We start from the raw sequence: 20083 nt of genomic DNA, 5'->3' as shown, positions 1-20083 counted from the left end.
TACCCATCACCGGCCTATCCCAATCCCCCACCCCTATCCCCTCTAAAGCCCTCAGTTTGTTTCCCAGAGTCCATAGTCTCTCATGGTTCATTCCCCTCTGTTTACCCCCCCCTTCCTTCTTCCCTTTCTTCTCCTACTGATCTTCCTACTTCTTATGTTCCATAAATAAGTTGAAACCATATGATAATAGTATATTATTAGATTTACTGGTATAACATTATATATTATCTTTCACTTCAGAATATCTTTGCAAAGACGAAGACTACCAGGTATATAGAATAGAAAAGGCCCAGTATTAATGATAATGCATTAATTCACTAAACCTGTTAATACTATAATATTATTGCTTTTGGTAGTGTAACTATAGAAATCATTTGAAATGCCTCTCAGAATTGTGCTTCTATTTCTTGGACTAGAAGGGGTTTAAAGCCCTACCTCCTAACACTACACTGACCCGTCTGGTAATGTTACTTTGCAGGAATTCACCCATATTTACTGCTATTGCAGATGTGCTAATGTATTCTTCAAGTTTCTTTCCTGACTCTAGGCAGGACTAAGGTATTTTGTCAGATGTATTCTCTCTAAATCAAGAGTTGGCCATGAGAAACACTACTTCAACATTAAAATCACAAAAATCTTTTAACAAAGTCACTGCTCAAATTCATCGAATCGAGACCAAGTTTCAAATCATAAACTCAAACTATAGCATTCCTCTTTCATTCTTTTTTAATGCTGTTTCATAAATCTGAACATATTATCAGGAGCAAGAACATATTATAGTAAGCGGTTTCCAATTAAAATATCTTCTTAATCGATATGGCCTTCAGAAAATTTAAACGCAGATTTCTCTTTAGTATTAGTAACTGCCAATTCCTTATATGCGATTACCTGACTAATCTTCCATGGAGAAATTATTTCTATTAGAAAATAAAGTCTGTCTGTAAAAGTTACTACTTACACTACAATATTTCTGTAAATACTAGAAGATAAAAAACTACGACTTGGGAATCCACCCCAGCAGAGAGAATAGCTTTTACTGATCTTTTTTTTTTCAGTCTTAAGTCCACTGTAATCCATTATAATTTTGTTGATAAATTTCCACAATTTTTACATAAATAACCTTTTTTTTTAGTGAATTTATAGGAAGAGCCAGCCTCCAGCAAATGTTTACCTTCCAAGAACACCAGGCTATAAGCTGTTCCTAACCCTGCCAATGACTTTACCTTTGCTCTGATACTTAAATAAAAATTTTATTCAAATAGTTACAACTGAAATTCTGCTTCTAGCCAAGAATTAATTGTGTCTAAAACTACTAAAACCACACACAAACACACACAATACATGAAATGACTGTTTTCAGCTATTGGAATGCTGGACAATGATACCTGAATAAGGGAAAACAAAGAAGATGAACTCTATAAATGCCTCAGCATACTGACTGCAGAGTTTCCAGGCCAGAGGCAGAGAAAGGAGAGATGAGCACTCCCAACTGAGAATGCTTTGGGGATCTGCAGAAGGCCTTCTTTCAAGTTTCCAGCTGAGCACTGAATGCTGCCTATACGTATGGCAACTATCCCAGGACAAGAAAAGCAGCAGCACTCAAAAGAAGCAGAGGAAACAATTCATAGAGTCAACAGAGAAAGGATTTGTTTGTAGTCTTACCAACCACAGCAAAAAAAATCTTATAATTTACAGGGCTCCAGAAAACTCAGAAGGGCATTGTCTCAGTAAAGAGAAATACTAGCTATAGTTGCTTTGGTCTTGCCTGACAAAGCTTAAGCTATGTTATGATCAAACTGCTTCCAAAAAACAACTGTGTCATAGAAAATACTACAAGTATATGTAGAGAAATATAAAAATATCCAGTACCCAAGACAATAACATTTATATCTGATATCGAAGTAAAGATTACTAGGCATGTAAAGAAAAATTAAAAAGTGACTTATCACAATGAGAAAAGTCAATTAACAGGAACAAACCCAGAAGTGAGAGAGAAAAATTAGTAGAAAGACATTAAAACAATTATTATAACTATATTCCATATAATCAAGAATACAGAAGATAGATTGTGCATGGTAGTTATGGGCAAGAAAGATATGAGAGCCAGTTTGAACTTACAGAGATGAAAAATATGTTCAATAGAATTAACAGCAAATTAGACATGGCAGAAAAACATTAAATGAACTTAAAGGTATAGCAACTGAAAATGTCCAAAATAGAAAGAAAGAAAAAAAAGAACAGAGTATCAATGAGCTATGAGGCACAACATCAAGCAGCCTAATATATGCATAATTGGAGTTCCCAAAGAAGAGGAGAAGATGAAGAAAAAAAATTTGAAGAAATATGACCCCAAATTTTCCAAATCTGATGAAAACTATAAATGAACAGATTCAAGAAGTTGAGTGAATCCTAAGCAAAACAGAAAAATACACCAAGGCACATCATAATCCAATGGTTCAAAATCAATGATAATGAGACGTTCTTAAAGATCTGTACTCTGAAAACTACAGAACACTTATCAAAAAAATTGAAGAGGACACAAAGAAATGGAAAAACATGCCATGCTCATGGATTGGAAGAACAAACGTTGTTAAAATGTCTATTCTACCCAAAACCATCTACACATTTAATGCAATCCCTATCAAAATACCACCAGCATTCTTTTACAGAACTAGAACAAACGATCCTATATTTTGTATGGAATCACAAAAGACCCTGAATAGTCAATGTAATCCTGAAAAAGAAAAGCAAAGGTGGAGGCATCACAATTCTGGACTTCAAGCGATAGTCATCACTACATGACCACCAAGTCATAGTCATCAAGATAATATGGTACTGGCACAAAAACAGACACATAGATCAATGGAACAGAACAGAAAACCCAGAAATGGACCTACAGTTCTACGATCAACTAATCTTTAACAAAGCAGGAAAGAATACCCAATAGAAAAAAGACAATCTCTTCAACACTGGTGTTCAGAAAACTGGAAAACAACATGCCGAAGAATGAAACTGGACCACTTTTTTACACCATACACAAAAATAAATTAGAAATAGATGAAAGACCCAAATGTGAGACAGGAAACCATCAAAATCCTAGAAGAGAACAAGCGCAGCAAACTCTTTGACCTTGTCTTTAGCAACTTCTTACTAGACATTTTGCTGGAGACAAGGGAAACAAAAGCAAAAATGAACTATTTCTTGACTTCATCAAGATAAAAAGCTGCACAGCAAAGGAAACAATCAACAAAACTAAAAGGCAACCTACATGGCAGAAAACATGGAGAAAGAGTGGGAGAAGAATGGGAGAAGATATTTGCAAATGACGTATCTGATGATAAAGGGTTAGTATCCAAAATCTATAAAGAACTTGTCAAACTCGACACCCAAAGAATGAATAATCCAATCAAGAAACGGGCAGAAGACATGAATAGACATTTCTCCAAAGAAGACATACAAATGGCCAAAAGACAAATGAAAACATGCTCAACATCATTCATCATCAGGGAAATACAAATCAAAACTGCAATGAGATATTACCTCACACCTGTCAGAATGGCTAAAATTAACAACACAAGAAACAACAGATGTTGGGAAGGATGCACAGAAAGGGGAACCCTTTGGGACTGTTGGTGGGAATGCAAGCTGAGGCAGCCATTCTGGAAAACAGTATGGAAGTTCCTCAAAAAGTTAAAAATAGAACTATCCTACGATCCAGCAACTGCAATGCTACTTACCCAAAGGATACAAAAACACAGACTCAAAGGAATACACGCACCCCAATGTTTACAGCAGCATTATCTATAATAGCCAAACTATGGAAAGAGCCCAAATGTCCATCAACTGAAGAATGGATAAAGAAGATGTGGTATAAACAATGGAATATCACTCAGCCATCAAAAAGAATGGAATCTTACCATTTACAATGATGTGGCTGGAGCTAGAGTATGTTGTGCTAAGCAAAATAAGTCAGTCAGAGGTCAAGTACCATATGATTGCACTCATGTGGAATTTAAGAAACAAAATAGATGAACATACGGGAGGGAAGCTAAAAAAAGGGGGGGGAAGGGAAACAAACCATAAGAGACTTCTAAGGATAGAGAACAAACTGAAGGTTGATGAAGGGAGGTCGTTGGGGTAGGGGGAGGGCTAGATGGATGACGGCTATTTGAGGAGGGCACTTGTCATGTTGAGCACTGGGTATGTAAGCGATGAATCACTGAATTCTACTCCTGAAACCAATATTGCACTATGTGTTGACTAGAATTTAAATAAAAATTTGAAGGAAGAAAAAAGAGAAGACTATCTTAAATGCAACCAAAGAAAAACACAAATGTACAAAACAGCAAATATAAAAATTGTAGAAGACTTTAGAAATAGTGCAAGTCAGAAAACATTGTAGTTCTGAAAGAAACATCTTCAAAGTTCTGAGAAAAAAAAGAAAACCATGTGTGACTTAAGTTGGTAACATACTATAGTTACTTTCTAAACAATATCTGGAGTTGATTCTCCAATTCTGTATTACTTTACTATACTCTCTCTGTACAACAAGTTCTTTGTTTAGAAGCAAAGTGTGATAGATGAAACATGCATTCACACTGGGTGTGAATTCTTGCCATGACAGAGAAATCTTGGACTTATTAACCTTTTCAGTGGTTTTTTTTTTTTTTTTTTTTCTTGTGAAGAAGGAATAGAACTGCCGACTTCATAGGATTATTTGAGTTGATGAAATACTTAAAACACCTCATATAGTTTCTGGCATATAGTAGTTATCATCCTTTTGTGTGTTATACCAAGTTTGAAAGTTATCACTTAAAATAGTGCCCAGCTGTGGTCATTTTATAACAGCTTTTTGAAATATTCTACCAACAGCAAATCAGCTCTACTTTATCACAGTAAATTTATATCCCATTGCCTTTAACAACTGCAAAAGACCACCAGATTCTAAATTAGTTAGAAGCAAAGTCCATACTAACCTAAACTAGTATTTCCACCAATATCTTCTTAAAATATTCAAGCAGTTGCTGAAGTTGATAACTTAAAATGCAAATGCCAAACTGTCACATTTCAGTCATAAATAAAGCATGATTAATTTTTTTTCTAAAGTATTATTCATTACCTTGCCACTGGTAATATATTTGCAATTAATTTTAAGAAATTTCTCAGTAAATGCTTCTTCTTCCTCAGAAGTTGAAGATACAACTCGTGCAGGTCGAATACCAGTAAAAGTAGATAAGGGAGTTGCTTCTTTCGGAGGGACTACATCAGGATTCTTTAAAAAAAAAAAAAAAAAAAAAAAGAATAATAAAGGCACTTCAGAGAACTAAATAAAAATTAAATTAGCACATTATTAAAGCCAAATGAAAAGCTTTCCCCAATTCCCATCACATTCTTGGAGGTCAGCTCAAAAAAAATTTTTTTAAGATTTTTATTTATTTGAGAGAGAGAGAGATAGTGAGCAAGCATGAAGGGGGGGAGGGGAGAGGCAGAGGAAAAAGGAGAAGCAGACTCCCCACTGAGCAGGGGGCCTGACATGGGGCTGGATCCCAGGATCACAACCTGAGCCAAAGGCAGATGGTTACCTGACTGAGCCACCCAGGCGCCCCTCAAAATATTCTTACGTTAAAAAGAAAGAGGAAAGAATGGCACTGTGTTCACATTCAATAAAGATCTCTAATAGAGCTTAAACCTATATTTTCAATGATTAATGGGATATATATTTATGAATCATCTGGAAAATGTTGAAAACTACATCTCTTGTACCTGTACACCAAACACACACACACACACACACACACACACACACACACACACACACACACTCAGTTGCTTCTGAAAAGACCATTTAATATATCCCTCAGGTGTTGGGAGCAGAGAAAAGATGGAATGCTTGTCTGTGATACTTAGGAATTCAGCCAAACCCATTCACTGGAAGAGCCATTTAAAATATTAAGCTACAAAGAGTTTATCAAAACCACTGTGCAAAGTATTAATTGGTTAGATCACAGATTCTTGACTTTTTTTAATGCCATGGACCATTCTATTAGTGAAGCCTAAGGACCTCCTTCTCAGATTGTTTTTTGAATACTTAAAATATAGGATTACAAAGAAAAACAATTATAATGAAACACAACTATCAAAACATTTAAGAACTAGTTATTTTAATTCATATTCACAATAGTTATATATATAGTTGATACATATATTCTTCCTTATTAAACACAAAATAATAAAATCTAGTGTTGACTGATAATTATAATTTTGAACTATATGGCTATAAACAGTATTTTTGATACCTACACCTCTAAAATGATTTGAAAATATCTGTGAGTTCTATTGGGGACAAAGCCACAGGTATGCATCATGCTACTCTGTAGTTTGTTTATATTCTTAATTAAAAAAATATATTTCATTATATTTCACTTGAAATTGTTTATATCCAAGTTCACAGACCCCTTAAAACTCATGGGTCCCCCCAAAGTTCAAAATTCTATATAATGTAGGAAGGTTAGACAAATGTCCTTTATTCTTTGTCTTAAATACCTCCAGAGGCCTCTTATACCTCCTGAGTAAATGAACAGAGCCTTACAGAATAGTTTTCATAGTACCAAGGTTCTTTAGAGCTTTGAGCTGAAATCTGGCACTTTGTGACAAATACCCTATAGTTCTGACTTGGCCTTTTGAAATAATAAACAAGAACGCCTCCTCTTCAATCTCAAAGACTTTGAGATACTTGAGAAGCACTTTCAAATTTTAATATAACTTTTTCTATTTCAATAAACAGATCTAACTCCTTAAGTCTATAGGAGGACAAAATTTTAGACTTCTTTTCTAAATATCATTATCTTTCTCTAAATAGATACCCAACAGATATTTTTTTGAAGGAAGATCAGTACAGAATACTGCACAATAACTATATTTAATATGCTATGATCATATTTTTTAAAAAACCTAAATGGAATTAGATTTTAACAGATGCATGACGCTGTTCAATCATTAATATCTATTAACAAAGTTCTCAATCTTTTCATTTTATGATACGAACTAGTAACTATACACATCCTGTTGTCTCTGGTAATTACTATACCTGAGTTTTGTATTATACATAAATTCATTCAGCACAGATCATTTAAAAAGAGAGATTAGTAACTATAATATTAATGGACATTTGTGAATATTTGTTATATTTAAGTATTATATGAACCATTTCATTTAATCTTCAACTCATTCATATTAGGTATATACATTATTACCTTAATTTTAAAGGATATCTATGGTTAGCCAAGTTCAGTAACTTGCCCCATGAATAAGATGAAGCTGATACAAAGAAGCCATGGTATCAACACTTGAACTAGTGAGCTTCACTGCAATACTTACACCTTCCTTTTCAAATATTTTTCTAAACAATTGATAAACATGCAAAGGGAATAAAAGCCAATTCCAGAGCCACTGGAAGGCCCTCTGCAAGATGGCACAAAGCTGTCAACAAATTTTGTTTATGACCGTTCACTTACTGCCAATTGACAACATTACCTACTATGTAACCTAATCATTCACAAAAACTCTATCAAGAAACACTGTCAAATGCTTTCCTTATATGAAGATATACCTCGTTGAACAACATGATCGCTTAGGTTCCCTCAAAGTCTCAAATTCTACAATTCAGTATCTATAGCAATCCCGATTTGTCAGTGTAATCCTATTAAAAAGAATACATGAGGTTAGCTTAGTAAATGCTCGAAGTATAGCATATAAGCACATAAGAGTACATTTCTTAAAAAAAAAAAAAAAAAGCAATGTTCAGAGGAATTGTAATTCGATCTCATTATAACTTACATGTATACTACTCAAAGTATCAGTATCTCTATGTAGCTGGTTTTGATTGCTATTTATAGATTTTGATTCTTAATGCAGTGATTTTGAAGCTCCTGAGTGCTGAGGTTTCTTTGTGCAATTCTGTTTTAGCCACTAGGGACAGAAAGGTCCTTAAAAATATAGAAGTATAAATATTTATCTAATGAGCCTCAGTCATTGCCCCAAATGTTCAAATGTGCAAAAACAAAAGCATCACTAGAACAAGTGAAGCAAAAAGGTTGACTTATGGTCATCTTTTTTGTACAATATGATTAAATATTATACATTATGACTTTTCCAGCTATAAAGTGGTAATAAAGAACATGGGCTCTGGACCAGACTACCTGGGTTGGAATCCTAACTCAGCTTAACTGAAGGAATTTAGACACAAATTACTTAATCTCTCTCCCTCAGTTTCCTTATATGTAAAATAAACACTGTTACTGGTCAGGTACTGGAAGAAACTGATGACACATCAACTTGAGTTAATTTAAAGAGTTTAAAAATGGAACTATTTACAAAGATATTATGCAGTGTATACAAAAATCCAGGGCAAACAACAGAGGTGTCCTTATCACCCACAGGCCCAAAGGGGAGAAACAGATAGCAGAGACAGAGGGCTCGGTGTCTGATGAGATGAGAGGTTGAAGAATGTAGCCACTCTGAAGTAACCTTGTAGGGAGGGAGCTAAGAGAATAAATATGGCCCCCTCTTGCTCCTTTCCTCTCATCTTCTGCCAGTGCACTTGAAAGACCAAAACAAAGAGAAGCAAAAGGTCAAGGGAGCCCACTGATGGTAGTCTAAAGGCCAAACGAGGGTATAGAATGGGTCTAGAGGAGAAAACAAAAAGAGCCAGGCCAAGTACTATATCTCCTAAGTTTGAGGTTAGGAATAAATGACAATACTTTTAAAGTACTTAGAATTGTAGCTGACACATGATAAATTTTAGCCGTTTATTATTTATATTTACCCTTATGTTGGTTCTACCTCCTTCTATGTTTCTTCATCAATATGTGAAGGAAAAAATGGGTAAAATCTATTTGATCCTAGAAATTCTCAAAGATAATATTTTTATGTGGAAAAAATTATTCAAAAAAACCACTGGGATCCTTTATGCTAACAAAGCCAGGAACATAATATTTTAGCCTCCATGGTAAGCTACTACCACGCTGAACATCAAAGAAACCTCTGGGTGATTATTAGAAATATAAACTCTGACAATTCCTGGAAAAACATGTGATAACACTAATAAACATTTTAATTACTGTAATACAAATATGAGTTATATTTAATAAAACATAAGATCCTTGTTTCTAAGGGACTTAGAATGGGAGACCTAAATTCAATAATTATACATGGAGATATAAACACTAGAGATATGTAGAAAGCTATATAGGAATATTTTATCTTGTGAATCTAGTAATGAATATATTTCTAGGTAAAAAACAAAATACAACTAAAGTCTATAAAAATTACTGTTCAAAAGAATTATTTCTAACTACTGCCTATGATCAGATAGCAGGTGATGACTATCACCTAGGGAAAGGGAAAACTTCATGAAGTCAATGTTTTTTAACTCCTTCCTGGATCCATCCTAGGGAGAAAAAACTTATTCATATGACCAGTCAAATTACAGGATACTTTCTGGGCATCTCTGACAGCAGCTGAGTCACTACAGATTAAAAGGTCATTCATATGGCTTTATTATTCTTTCCCTCTCTTCCACTAACATGGCAAAAGTGAGGAAGAGAGCACTGTTACATTGGAGAAGGCCTGGCTTTGTTGCTCCCTTGAGCTTTAGTGTTCTCTTCTTTTTGATCTTACGCCTTTCAAGAAAGCTAGTTGATAAGATCTGGGTTAAAGATGAGGGACAGAAAAGGACCCCACAGCGTTTTAGTCACGTAGGATGCTACAGTCAAGTTTTCACAATTCTGCTTTAGGGTTTGAAAAAGAAGGTAAATTAACCTAAGGCTACACTGCTTTCCTTTGTTGTTGCCGTGCTTATGAGTGTAACAATTTGTAAATGTTATGGGAAAATGGCAAGGCCATGTTCAAAAAGGTATTCTTACATCATTTGGTCCAGCAATACCTACTCATCAGAACCTGACTTCTGCCCTCATCAATGGTGAAAAATGTAATATATTTCTTCCATGTGACTGCATTCTAAAGTACAGTGCTGATATATTTATACAAATAAGATATCCAACAAATAAATATTTGAAAATGACCCCACTTCTCTCACTGTCTCACACACAAACACACCCAAACACACATTAAAAGTCCCCGGGCAAGAAGAAAAATAGTTATCAGTATATCATGTACTTTACTCCATGAAAGAAGTGAAACTAGTTTAATACTAGAGCTTAGAAACTACTAATGTCTAATAATTTATAGGCAAATTAATATTAATGATTCATGTTTTGTTACCCATAGGTCATTCGGTATCTCAAACTTTGAATGCAAATTGGGGCAGAAAAAAAAGGATGCCTGCTAAAGTAGGCAAGGCAGCACAGGAGACTCTCCCACAGGAATCTAGCCATTTAATAGAGGAATAGCCTTGTATATGTAAAATAATCATTAGGTCATAAAAAAATGGGAAATTATGATTAGTATTAATTTATATAACAAAGGCAAAAATTCCTTTAAGAGAGATCTTAATCAAAATTATTAAACACAGTTTGGTTCTTTAACATTCATTTATAAAACATAACTTATTTGGAACATTCCTTAAAAATGCTAGGTAAATTAATTCACTGTTAATTACTCAGAATACTTGGAAGAATGATTAAGATGATAAATTTTTTTTTAAAAGGCAGTGTATCAGGGGCACCTGGGTGGCTCAGTCGGCTAAGCAACTGCCTTCAGCTCAGGTCAAGATCCCAGGGTCCTGGGATCGAGTCCCGCATCGCATCGAACTCCCTGGTCAGCTTCTCCTACAGTCAGCTTCTCCCTCTGCCCCTCCCCCCTGCTTGTGTGCTCTTTCTCTTTTTCAAATAAATAAAATCCTTAAAAATAAATAAATAAACTCAAGAGTTCTAACTACTATATAAATAGTCACAGAAAACTGAAATAAAAGTTAAACAGGACATGGACTTCCTATCGTGTTACTGTCATGCTTATTGGGTAAAACTCCTTCCTTACTTATTGTATGGTATTTATAAGAGAAAGCTGGTGAATATCTGGACCACCACCAGTAACAAAAGTTAATTTAAGCTGTCTGGTTTAATAAGAATGTTCCCTTTAAAAACAGGCGTTTATAAATTTATGTAGCAAAATAAAAAGGGAAAATTTTATCTTAACCATAGCCAAAGCAGGATAAACAACCATGATGATATATACATTTACAGTGAAATTTCTTCATAGCTATCTTTGAAAAGTAGGGACACTTACAGTGGCCTTATCAAATTCAGCCTCAGAAGATGTTGGTGACAGAGGACTTATAGGGCTTAGAGATGGAGAGCTCTCAACACTGGAGACATATTCAGGATCAGGAACATATAAAACCTGCAAGAAAGCATTCACATAAAGATTCAGTCAAACTGAAATATTAATAATTGAATGGTGTTCTATAAGCAAGTACCATTAACAATGATTTTCACTAACAGAAAATATAAAAATCTTCGAATTAAAAGAATATTTATTACCATAATAATTCTAACAGTAAAACAAGACTGATTTAAATTCAATTTAGACAAGTTTGATAATAAATACTGTCAAAGATAGGGTGGGGAAAGAATAATTCTCATGTACTGTGGGTGTTCCTCTTAGAGGACAATTTGGTAATAGCTGGCAAAATTTAAAATGCACATTATCATTTAACTCAGCAATTTTACTTCTAGGACTTTACAGAAATGCCTGCATATAAAAAAGAGAGAGAGATGTAGAAGAGTGTTCCGGACAGCAATGTTTATAATAACAAAGCAGCTGAAACAGTCTAAAGCTTAGTGCTTTGTTAATACATCAATATAGTGCAATACTACCTACACATGAAAAAGTTTGAGGTCAAGCCATACTTAAACATTTTCTAACAATCAAAGTTAAATATAAAAAAAAGGAAAGGCTAAAATATTTCTGGAAGAGGATACAAACTGTAAACAGGGTTGCTTCTGGAAAAGGAAAGTCTGAAATGGGATAATTTTGAATTTTTTTACCATGTACATGTAATGGTTTGAATATTGCAATAAGCTCTTTAAAATTACATTTGAACAGATAATTCACAACTATTTTCAATATTAGTAATTTTCAATTACCAAGAAAAATTAATATAGATATGTGACCATTTTCTCTCCTAGAGCCAATATGATTTGTTCAAAGCATGCATAAAATTACTTCTAAATTTTCTATATTATTAATGATACTGCAGTGGGTATTTTCTGTCTTACTACTAAATGCTTCTAAATACCAATGCATTAAAAAAAGATACCTGTCCAGTAACAACTGCTCGGGAGAATAACTTATTTAATTGAACAAGTTCGTTGGGCGTTGTATCAAATTTCAGGGCTATACTATTCAAAGAATCCCTTGATTCAACCTGTTTGAAAGAAAAAATAAATTACTTGAATCTGTTAAAACAGAAAAACTAAATTTATGAGGTTTAATATTATTAAGATGTTTGTGGACCAATCTCACATTTGATTCACAAGTGGTATTTTCCATCTTTAGATATAGGTTAACTTGAGAAATTTTGTGCTTTGTTAGCAAATGGCCTCAACCTATTATGATACAGTGTATATGCTTTATCATTGTATATCACAATTATATGCGGGCCTCTACTTCAAATAATTTCCAAACACAAAACATAATTTGCAAAACACAAATGATTTTTATTTTACAAAGCTCTAAAATATATTATTCCTTTGAATAGTTTCTAAAACATATGGAACCTAGAAACATACAAATTTTATTTTAGCAAAGTACACCTGTATCAAACTGAAAATGCTATTTCTAACAATCTTTACGTATACATCTTATCATTTAAGTATATAAAGTAGAAAACATATTTGAACCAAAATTCAGCAAAGTTTCTAAATCATTAATATTCTTTAATGATCGTATTTATAGAAATCTTAAATCATGGGATTTTGCCAATTACCCTGAAGAAAAACTCACTTGATCAGTCAATATATTCGTTTAGAATTCTCTACACATAAGGCATTATGACAGCGGTGTAGGATAAAATTAAGTACAACTAAGTGGTTTTAGTGCACAAGGGATTTACAATCTAGTTGGAAAATAAGAAAGACAAAGCTATATGAGATGAAGAGCAATTTAAATAAAACAACAAATATAACACAGAAGTTCTGAGTATGGATAGTATGCCACATCTGCTCCAAATTGTCCAGGAAAGACAATATCAAAAAGATTTAAAAGCTAGATTTTGAAGAAGGAATAGGAATTTGAGAAGTAGAGAGAAGGGAAAGAACACTCAAAGTGAAGAGCATAGGACTGACATGTTAGGAGACAGAAAAATATAAAGCACTTTTTGTGTGATACTATTTCTTCCTCCCAAACCACCCAGAGTACACTAATGAGTTTAGCATTTTAGGAAGGTGAGTAACTAGAGTTAATTCTCAAAAAGGATGAGACTGAAAAGACATTTAGAATTAGGCTGTAAAAGACTTTGAAAGTCAGGAAAAATAGAAATGTATATAATGCAAAAAAACAATAAATACATAGTTTTCCTTTAAGGGTTATATAAAACCAAATTTGTGACAAATACATGGGATAATAATTGAGTAGTTTTGTTTCCTTCCTTTTATGCAAACTTTCTCATCTATGTAATGAGATGATCTATCACTTACCCTGTTAAGATAATATATGTAGAAGCTCTCTGTAAACAAATTTTATTTTGCAGTAACATCTGTATGTTTACAAAATACTTGCATATTATCTCACATTTTATCCTCACAATGATCCTATTTAATGGGGTGATGAAAGTAATAAAAGACACCAATAGTTATAAAGCAAAGAAGTTATATGGCCTAAGTGACAACAGGTCTAGGATTGAGACAAGAGAACAGATGCAGAAAAACCAACTTAACACTACTGCAGTAAATGAGGTTAAAAGTAATAGAAATGTAAAAAGAGATTTAAGGTATATAAGGTTCCAAATAAGACTCGAGAAAGCACTCATGGAATGAATGAGGTTTTGACGATGGTAGTAGTAGTAGCAGCAGGTCAGGGGAGCAAATGGTAATAAGCAACTGATGCTGAGAGATCTGATGCTGAATCCCCAAATTCTAATCTGGATGAACAACAGATTGAAGGGAAATTAAAATAAGAAAATCAAGCATTGGACAAGGATGGAGAAATTGGTAAGAAGTTTGCTACAATTTGTTAAGTATCATATGAAAGTAGGAAATACAAGCATCTAGAGAGGTAGGAATAGAAAAAAAATGGAGTCTCACTCCACATAGTTTATATAGTAAAATTCTTAAGATCTCGAAGTAATAGAATGTAAATGGAAAAGTGAAAAGAAACAAGGGACCACTTACATTTGGAATCAAGAAGAGAACAGCCAGTAAAAGAGATGGAAGATAAAGTAAAATTGACAACAAGAATACCAGGGCAATGAAGCATAATGATGGCAAAATGTAGTCCAATTAGTTTCAAGAACAAATAGAGGGAAAACAGGAGATATACTCAAAGAAATGATGGGTGATAATTTTCCAGAACTATGAATGACAAACTGCTCAGACTGAAGAAACACAATAAGTAAAAATTTGTCTGAATCAGGACTTATCACAGTGGCACTGTAGAACCGTAAAGAAAAAAGGGAAAACTCCAAAAACAATCTTAAAAAGGGAAGACTGCCTAGAAATGAATAAAAATAAAAAGGAAAAAGAGGGACGTAAGACAATGGATTACAATACTGAAAGCACTGTCAGAAAATAACAGTCAACCTGATGGTCTGTAGACAGGTCAACTACCAGGAATGAGGGTGCAGTGAAGACTTTCAGACATTGCCTGATTATCCATTCCCAGATCCTCACTGATAACAACTGTTAGGAAGAAGAAAAGTAAAACCAGAAAGAAGAAACAATGAGCAAAAAGCAAACAAAGGAAAGGCCCCTGGGTTTGATAATTAGAAAATCATTAGGACCCTTAGAAAAGGCTCTTCCATTAGAAAGGTATACAAATATTAAGTTAACTAGGAAGAAAATGATAATGTATAGCATTTTCAAGGTCTACTTTTGATTCCTACTGAAAGTGATTTCATAATTAAAAACACTATGTGTGTTTATATACATACATATATATATACACATACATATGATTTTAATTTTAAAGCTATGTAAATACAATGATTGATTTATACTATATTTAGGTGGTATAAAATATATTTAAGCTAGATCATAAATATTTCAGAACAAATTCTGAGAGTACATTATGATACCAAAAGTTTTAAGAGAAATATAGAGGAAATATATTTTTTCCTAAATATAGAAATCATGTTATATAAATATTTTACATAAAGATGTTACAAAAATTTTATAAAACTATAGTAAGAATAGAATATAAGACTATAAAATCTTACTCAGTTCCAGAAATACACTTCTTTCTTCTAGGATTTGGCATAGGGAATAAATAAATAATTTAAAAATAGGGGGTAAAAGTCTAAACAAAGACCAGGAAGAGGATGTTTTATAACTTTTCTGATTAATACTTGATTTTTTCCAAAAGGTCATTTATAACATTAAGGAAAAATGTAATTTCAAGTTTCAATTACCCCCCATAAAAATAACGGCTCTTAATTTAAATTAATTTTGTTATAGATAACACAAGTTTTATGAATCATAAGAATGGTAAACTAAATTCAAAATGAACTAAACTTTTACAACTCTTCACAATCACATAATTACACGTGTAGATAACATCTTATGCCTCATGCCTATAATCTTATGCCTGAATAAACACTAATGAATATATCAAATTACATGACCCATTATTTTACTGTTTGAACTTATTTTTTCAATTTCTCAATCATGCAGAGAAGGTACAGCACACTCAATTTAAGCTTATAATATACTTTAAGAAAAGATTCTTTTGATGGTAAAAATAATCCTACCTTAAATATCTGGTTCCCAACCTTTTTAAAAAATACTTAAAATCTCAAATTATCAGTTATTAAATATATAAAAAAAAGGTGTAAACCAAGTTTTTGATAATTTTTTCAATTTTAAGGATACACAGAAAATAATCAAAATCAAACCAAGACTGGAAGGTTTCACGATGACACAAACTCAGAGACTGTTTAAAACTGCTATTTGCTTCTTAATACAGTTGTTACATATTAGAAAAACACAAAATAATAACACAAAATTAAGGTCAGTTAAATAACTGTTCATAACTTTGTTAACATCATGTAAATAAACAATATTTATATATAATCAGATAAGCACTACACCACAGAGGAAAGTGGATTTCTCACTTCAGTTTTCCATAGTAACCAGAAATGCAAAAAGCTGACCACCCGAGAGATTTGAAGGTCATTTGAAAAACATAGCAAAAAGTTCCATTTCAAAGCTAAACAAACTTAGCCATCAATCACTGCAAATAATCATGATGTGAGAGGTTATTCTGGAAGATAAATGTCAATTCATCTTTTAAGTGTTCTATCTGCCATTTTCATTATCCTTAACACTGCTGGGAACATAATGAAGATCACATTTCTAAAAGACTAAATATTTTCCTAAAAGCCTAATCTAATAAAAATTATTACAACACAGGAATTTTGACTCCCCATAAATTACGATCTGGAACAAATTAAACTTGCTGGGATAACTGTCTTGTATCACACTTAATAAATTTCTCTTTAAGGAAAAATAAAACTTAGAATACAATTAAGAACTTAAGTTATTATTAATAAAACAGTTATTGAAAGGCAAGTATTTTTGAAATAAGGCAATTCACAACCTTTGTCTTATTTATTATAGTATAAACAAAGAATGTCTTCAGTAACACTCTTGCAAAGAGAGATCGGCTTTTTCAAAAGCAAATAACTTACTGTATACTCAATAGTTCCTTTAGGTTTCTGAAAGGACATTCGTCTCCCATCTTTCTTGTCTAAGGTCTTCTTTTGGCCGGTGTCTGAAAGAAAATGAGGTAAAACTCCTATTAAATTCATTTTCCTTTCAGAGCAATGTCAAGGACTGGTAAGTAGAACTCAGTGTTGAAAAAGGAAATGTACCTTCTTGCTTGCTTGCTTTAGGAACTGCCCAGTATAAGACACTATAATAACTGGAAGTCAACTCAAAACATAAGCAACTGTCAGCAAAAGGATTATTAAGTTTTATTAAAAACTGAATTAGGGACCATTTCTTTCAATCTATCTAACTTGATTACAATTAACTATATATTTGAGGATATATTATCATCATTATTATAAACCAAACCAAGTTTGAAAAACGTAACATTAGTCCTCACAGGAAAAAATAATTCCACTTCTACAATCATAGTTAAAGATGGAGTCTTCTCTATGGAATTATTTTAAATTATTAAATTCCTTGCTTATATACCATAAAGTTAAGATATGCTTTCGTATATAAACATACTTTAGTGCATTTCATTTTAGATAAAGTACTAAGTATTTTTCACTTGCTTATCAAGACATTTCACTTGAACGTGTCATTATCACTGAGATTATGGTATCTGTTTCACTTTAAATTTTGCATTAGTCCTAACCTTCTCATCTATACTTCATGTAACAACCATCACACTCAATTGATAAATACCACTCCTATCTAAATAATTTAAAATGATTAAAATCAATCTCTAAAAAAACAAAAAAACTCAAAACTGAAAGAGATAGTGAATGGCAAAATGCCATATTCACCCTCAATACTCTACAAGATTAAAATGATAGTTCTCAAAGAAATTAGTTCTCCCCAACCCCAAATAACTTTCATTTGTTCTCTCTCTACCCAATCTTAATTGAATTCTGATCATACTAGAGTTTGTTTATATGTACCTAATTAGCTCAGTTGGGTAAGCAGTTTTAACAAAGCATTAATAATAAAAATTATAAGTCTGAATACCAAAAACGTCAGTTTCACAATGCTTAAAAAAGCTCTCCTAAAACCTTCATGATCACCTAAGGTAATCCAAGTCTTTGTTATTAATCACAGCATCTGGCTCAGTTTTAAATTTCTCCTTTTAATCCCTTCCGCAAAATATGGTGCTTGCTTTGTTCCACAATGCCTCCTCAGTGCCTAACAAAGGGCCTGATATGGCAAGCATCCAGTCTGAATGAGCTAATGTTCTGACGCAACAGCTTAAACTGCACCTAGAACTATCAGAATTCTCATGAATTGTCATTAATTTTCCATAAAGAAAAGCAGACAAAGAATTACAGTTCAACCATTACGCCCCTGGGGGCAATGAAAAATATATCCGTCCCCCACTTTTATTTCCTAAATATTTACAGAATTCTTAAAAAACTGAAAGGGGAAAAAAAGATAAAGACTCAAAAAAATAGGCAAAGACAAATTCACAAGAAAATATAAAAATGGCCCTTACACATATAAAAATATTTTCAATCTAACTAAAACTAGGGAAATGTAAATGTGAACTACACTGAAATACCACTCCTCACCTATCAGATTAGTAAAAATTCAAAAGCCTGACTACATATTGTTTGGCTATAGAAAAACAGCATATTTACAGTGGGAATGCAAAATGATATAATGCTTATGGAAAGGGGTATTATTTTTGATTATTGTAATCTATATTTCCTCCAATGAATAGCATATATTTGAATTTGATTTTCTTATGATAAAACATTAAACTATTTTAAATTTAAAAAATTTTAGAAGTTTTAAATAGTTTCTGCTCTTTCATAAACAGCAGAGGGAGCCAAAAACACTATCCTCCTTTTGCTGTTTAAACTTAAGCAATGCAAAGTACAATCACAGATTACTTTTAACTAATAATATATATCCTCCACCCTTAACTGATTCTAGGAATAACCATTAGTCTACATTTGCTTTGCCTAATTGAAGTTTTTCAATTTGTGTTTCATAATATCCCAAGAGTTCACTAAACATTTAATCACAATGAAGTTTGCAATTGCTCTCATTTTTAAGAGTTCACCATGGAATGCAGTTCAGAGCAAGAAAACCAATATGCCAGCTTTCTACAGTTTAAACTTTAAAACAAATTGTAAGTATCCACTTTAATCATTTAGAATCATATATTATTTTAATGTTTATTACAAAAAGTTCTAAAGGTTAACAACAAATATTAAAACATTTATTCATAAATATAACTACCAGAGCACAATAAAACAAACTGATCATTCTCTTCTATTAGTATGAAAATACAATCACATAATCACATTATTTGAAACTTTCTGAAAATGATTAGAGTTGCTACCTAGCCCAGTCTCTTATTGGGTAATCGTAACCTTTTTTAAAGACAGTTACTAGCATAAAAGAATCTAGACAGTGAGTATGGAAAGGAGAGGTCTTATTCTTCTTCCCACAAAAGTTATTACAGTTTAGAAATATATATATTTGTGATTTATTTAACAATCAATAAACATTTATCAAGTGCTCAGTATATGCCAGCCACTGTTCTAAGTACTTCACATTTATTACTTTATCTGATTCCTCAACCCTATAAAGTAGGGACCATTATTATCCCCATTTTACAATTTAAGAAGCTGAAGCACACTGTTGGTTATTGCAACTGGGGAAACGTTCCTGGCATCTAGTGGGTACGATGCTGTTAAACATTGTGTGTTAAACAATGTACATCACATTGCCCTCACAACAAAGAATTCTCTGTCGCAACGTCAATACTGTTGAGGTTGAGAAGCCTTTCTATGTACCCAGCACCTTATATTATGTGTGGCATACAGCAGGTGTTCAGTAAATTTCTGATAGGTAAATGAATATATAAAACTTCCCCCAATATACAATTATCTTGATATACTGAAAAAAGTAAGAGACTTAGATTTCACTCTATCATTACCCAAAGCAGACACTTACATGTAACCTAGAGCAATAAACTCCCATTCTAAGATGAATCCTACAAACTTCGATATTCTGTGTTTTAAGAATTTGGTCCAAAATATTTTCTAACTTCTACTCTGATTTCTTCTTTTACTATTTAGAGAATACTGCTTAATTTGCCAACATATGACAGTTTCTAAAATTTATCTTTTGGTTACTGATTTCTAGAGTAATTGCACCATGGTGAAAGAAAATAAAGTTCAAACCTTGGAAAT

At 32.7% G+C, this 20083-nt stretch overlaps 1 protein-coding gene across 3 annotated transcripts in view; it reads right to left on the bottom strand.

Annotated features, from left to right (window-relative positions):
- LOC103661541 (oxidation resistance protein 1) overlaps positions 1–20083 on the bottom strand; it is a 73922-nt gene that overhangs the window by 42344 nt on the left and 11495 nt on the right. For all 3 annotated transcript variants that reach the window (XM_040625567.1, XM_040625568.1, XM_040625569.1), the window contains exons 2-5: positions 16862–16944; positions 12278–12385; positions 11245–11358; positions 5120–5272 (exon numbers count right to left, since the gene is read on the bottom strand). In XM_040625567.1, the coding sequence (XP_040481501.1) occupies positions 5120–5272; positions 11245–11358; positions 12278–12385; positions 16862–16944 (458 nt within the window). The remainder of the gene's footprint in view (positions 1–5119; positions 5273–11244; positions 11359–12277; positions 12386–16861; positions 16945–20083) is intronic.

This window comes from Ursus maritimus, unplaced genomic scaffold (assembly GCF_017311325.1).
Source record: "Ursus maritimus isolate PB19 unplaced genomic scaffold, ASM1731132v1 scaffold_9, whole genome shotgun sequence".
Lineage (NCBI taxonomy): Eukaryota > Metazoa > Chordata > Mammalia > Carnivora > Ursidae > Ursus > Ursus maritimus.
Note: the sequence above shows the minus strand (reverse complement) of the source record. Positions and strands in the feature narration are given on the sequence as shown.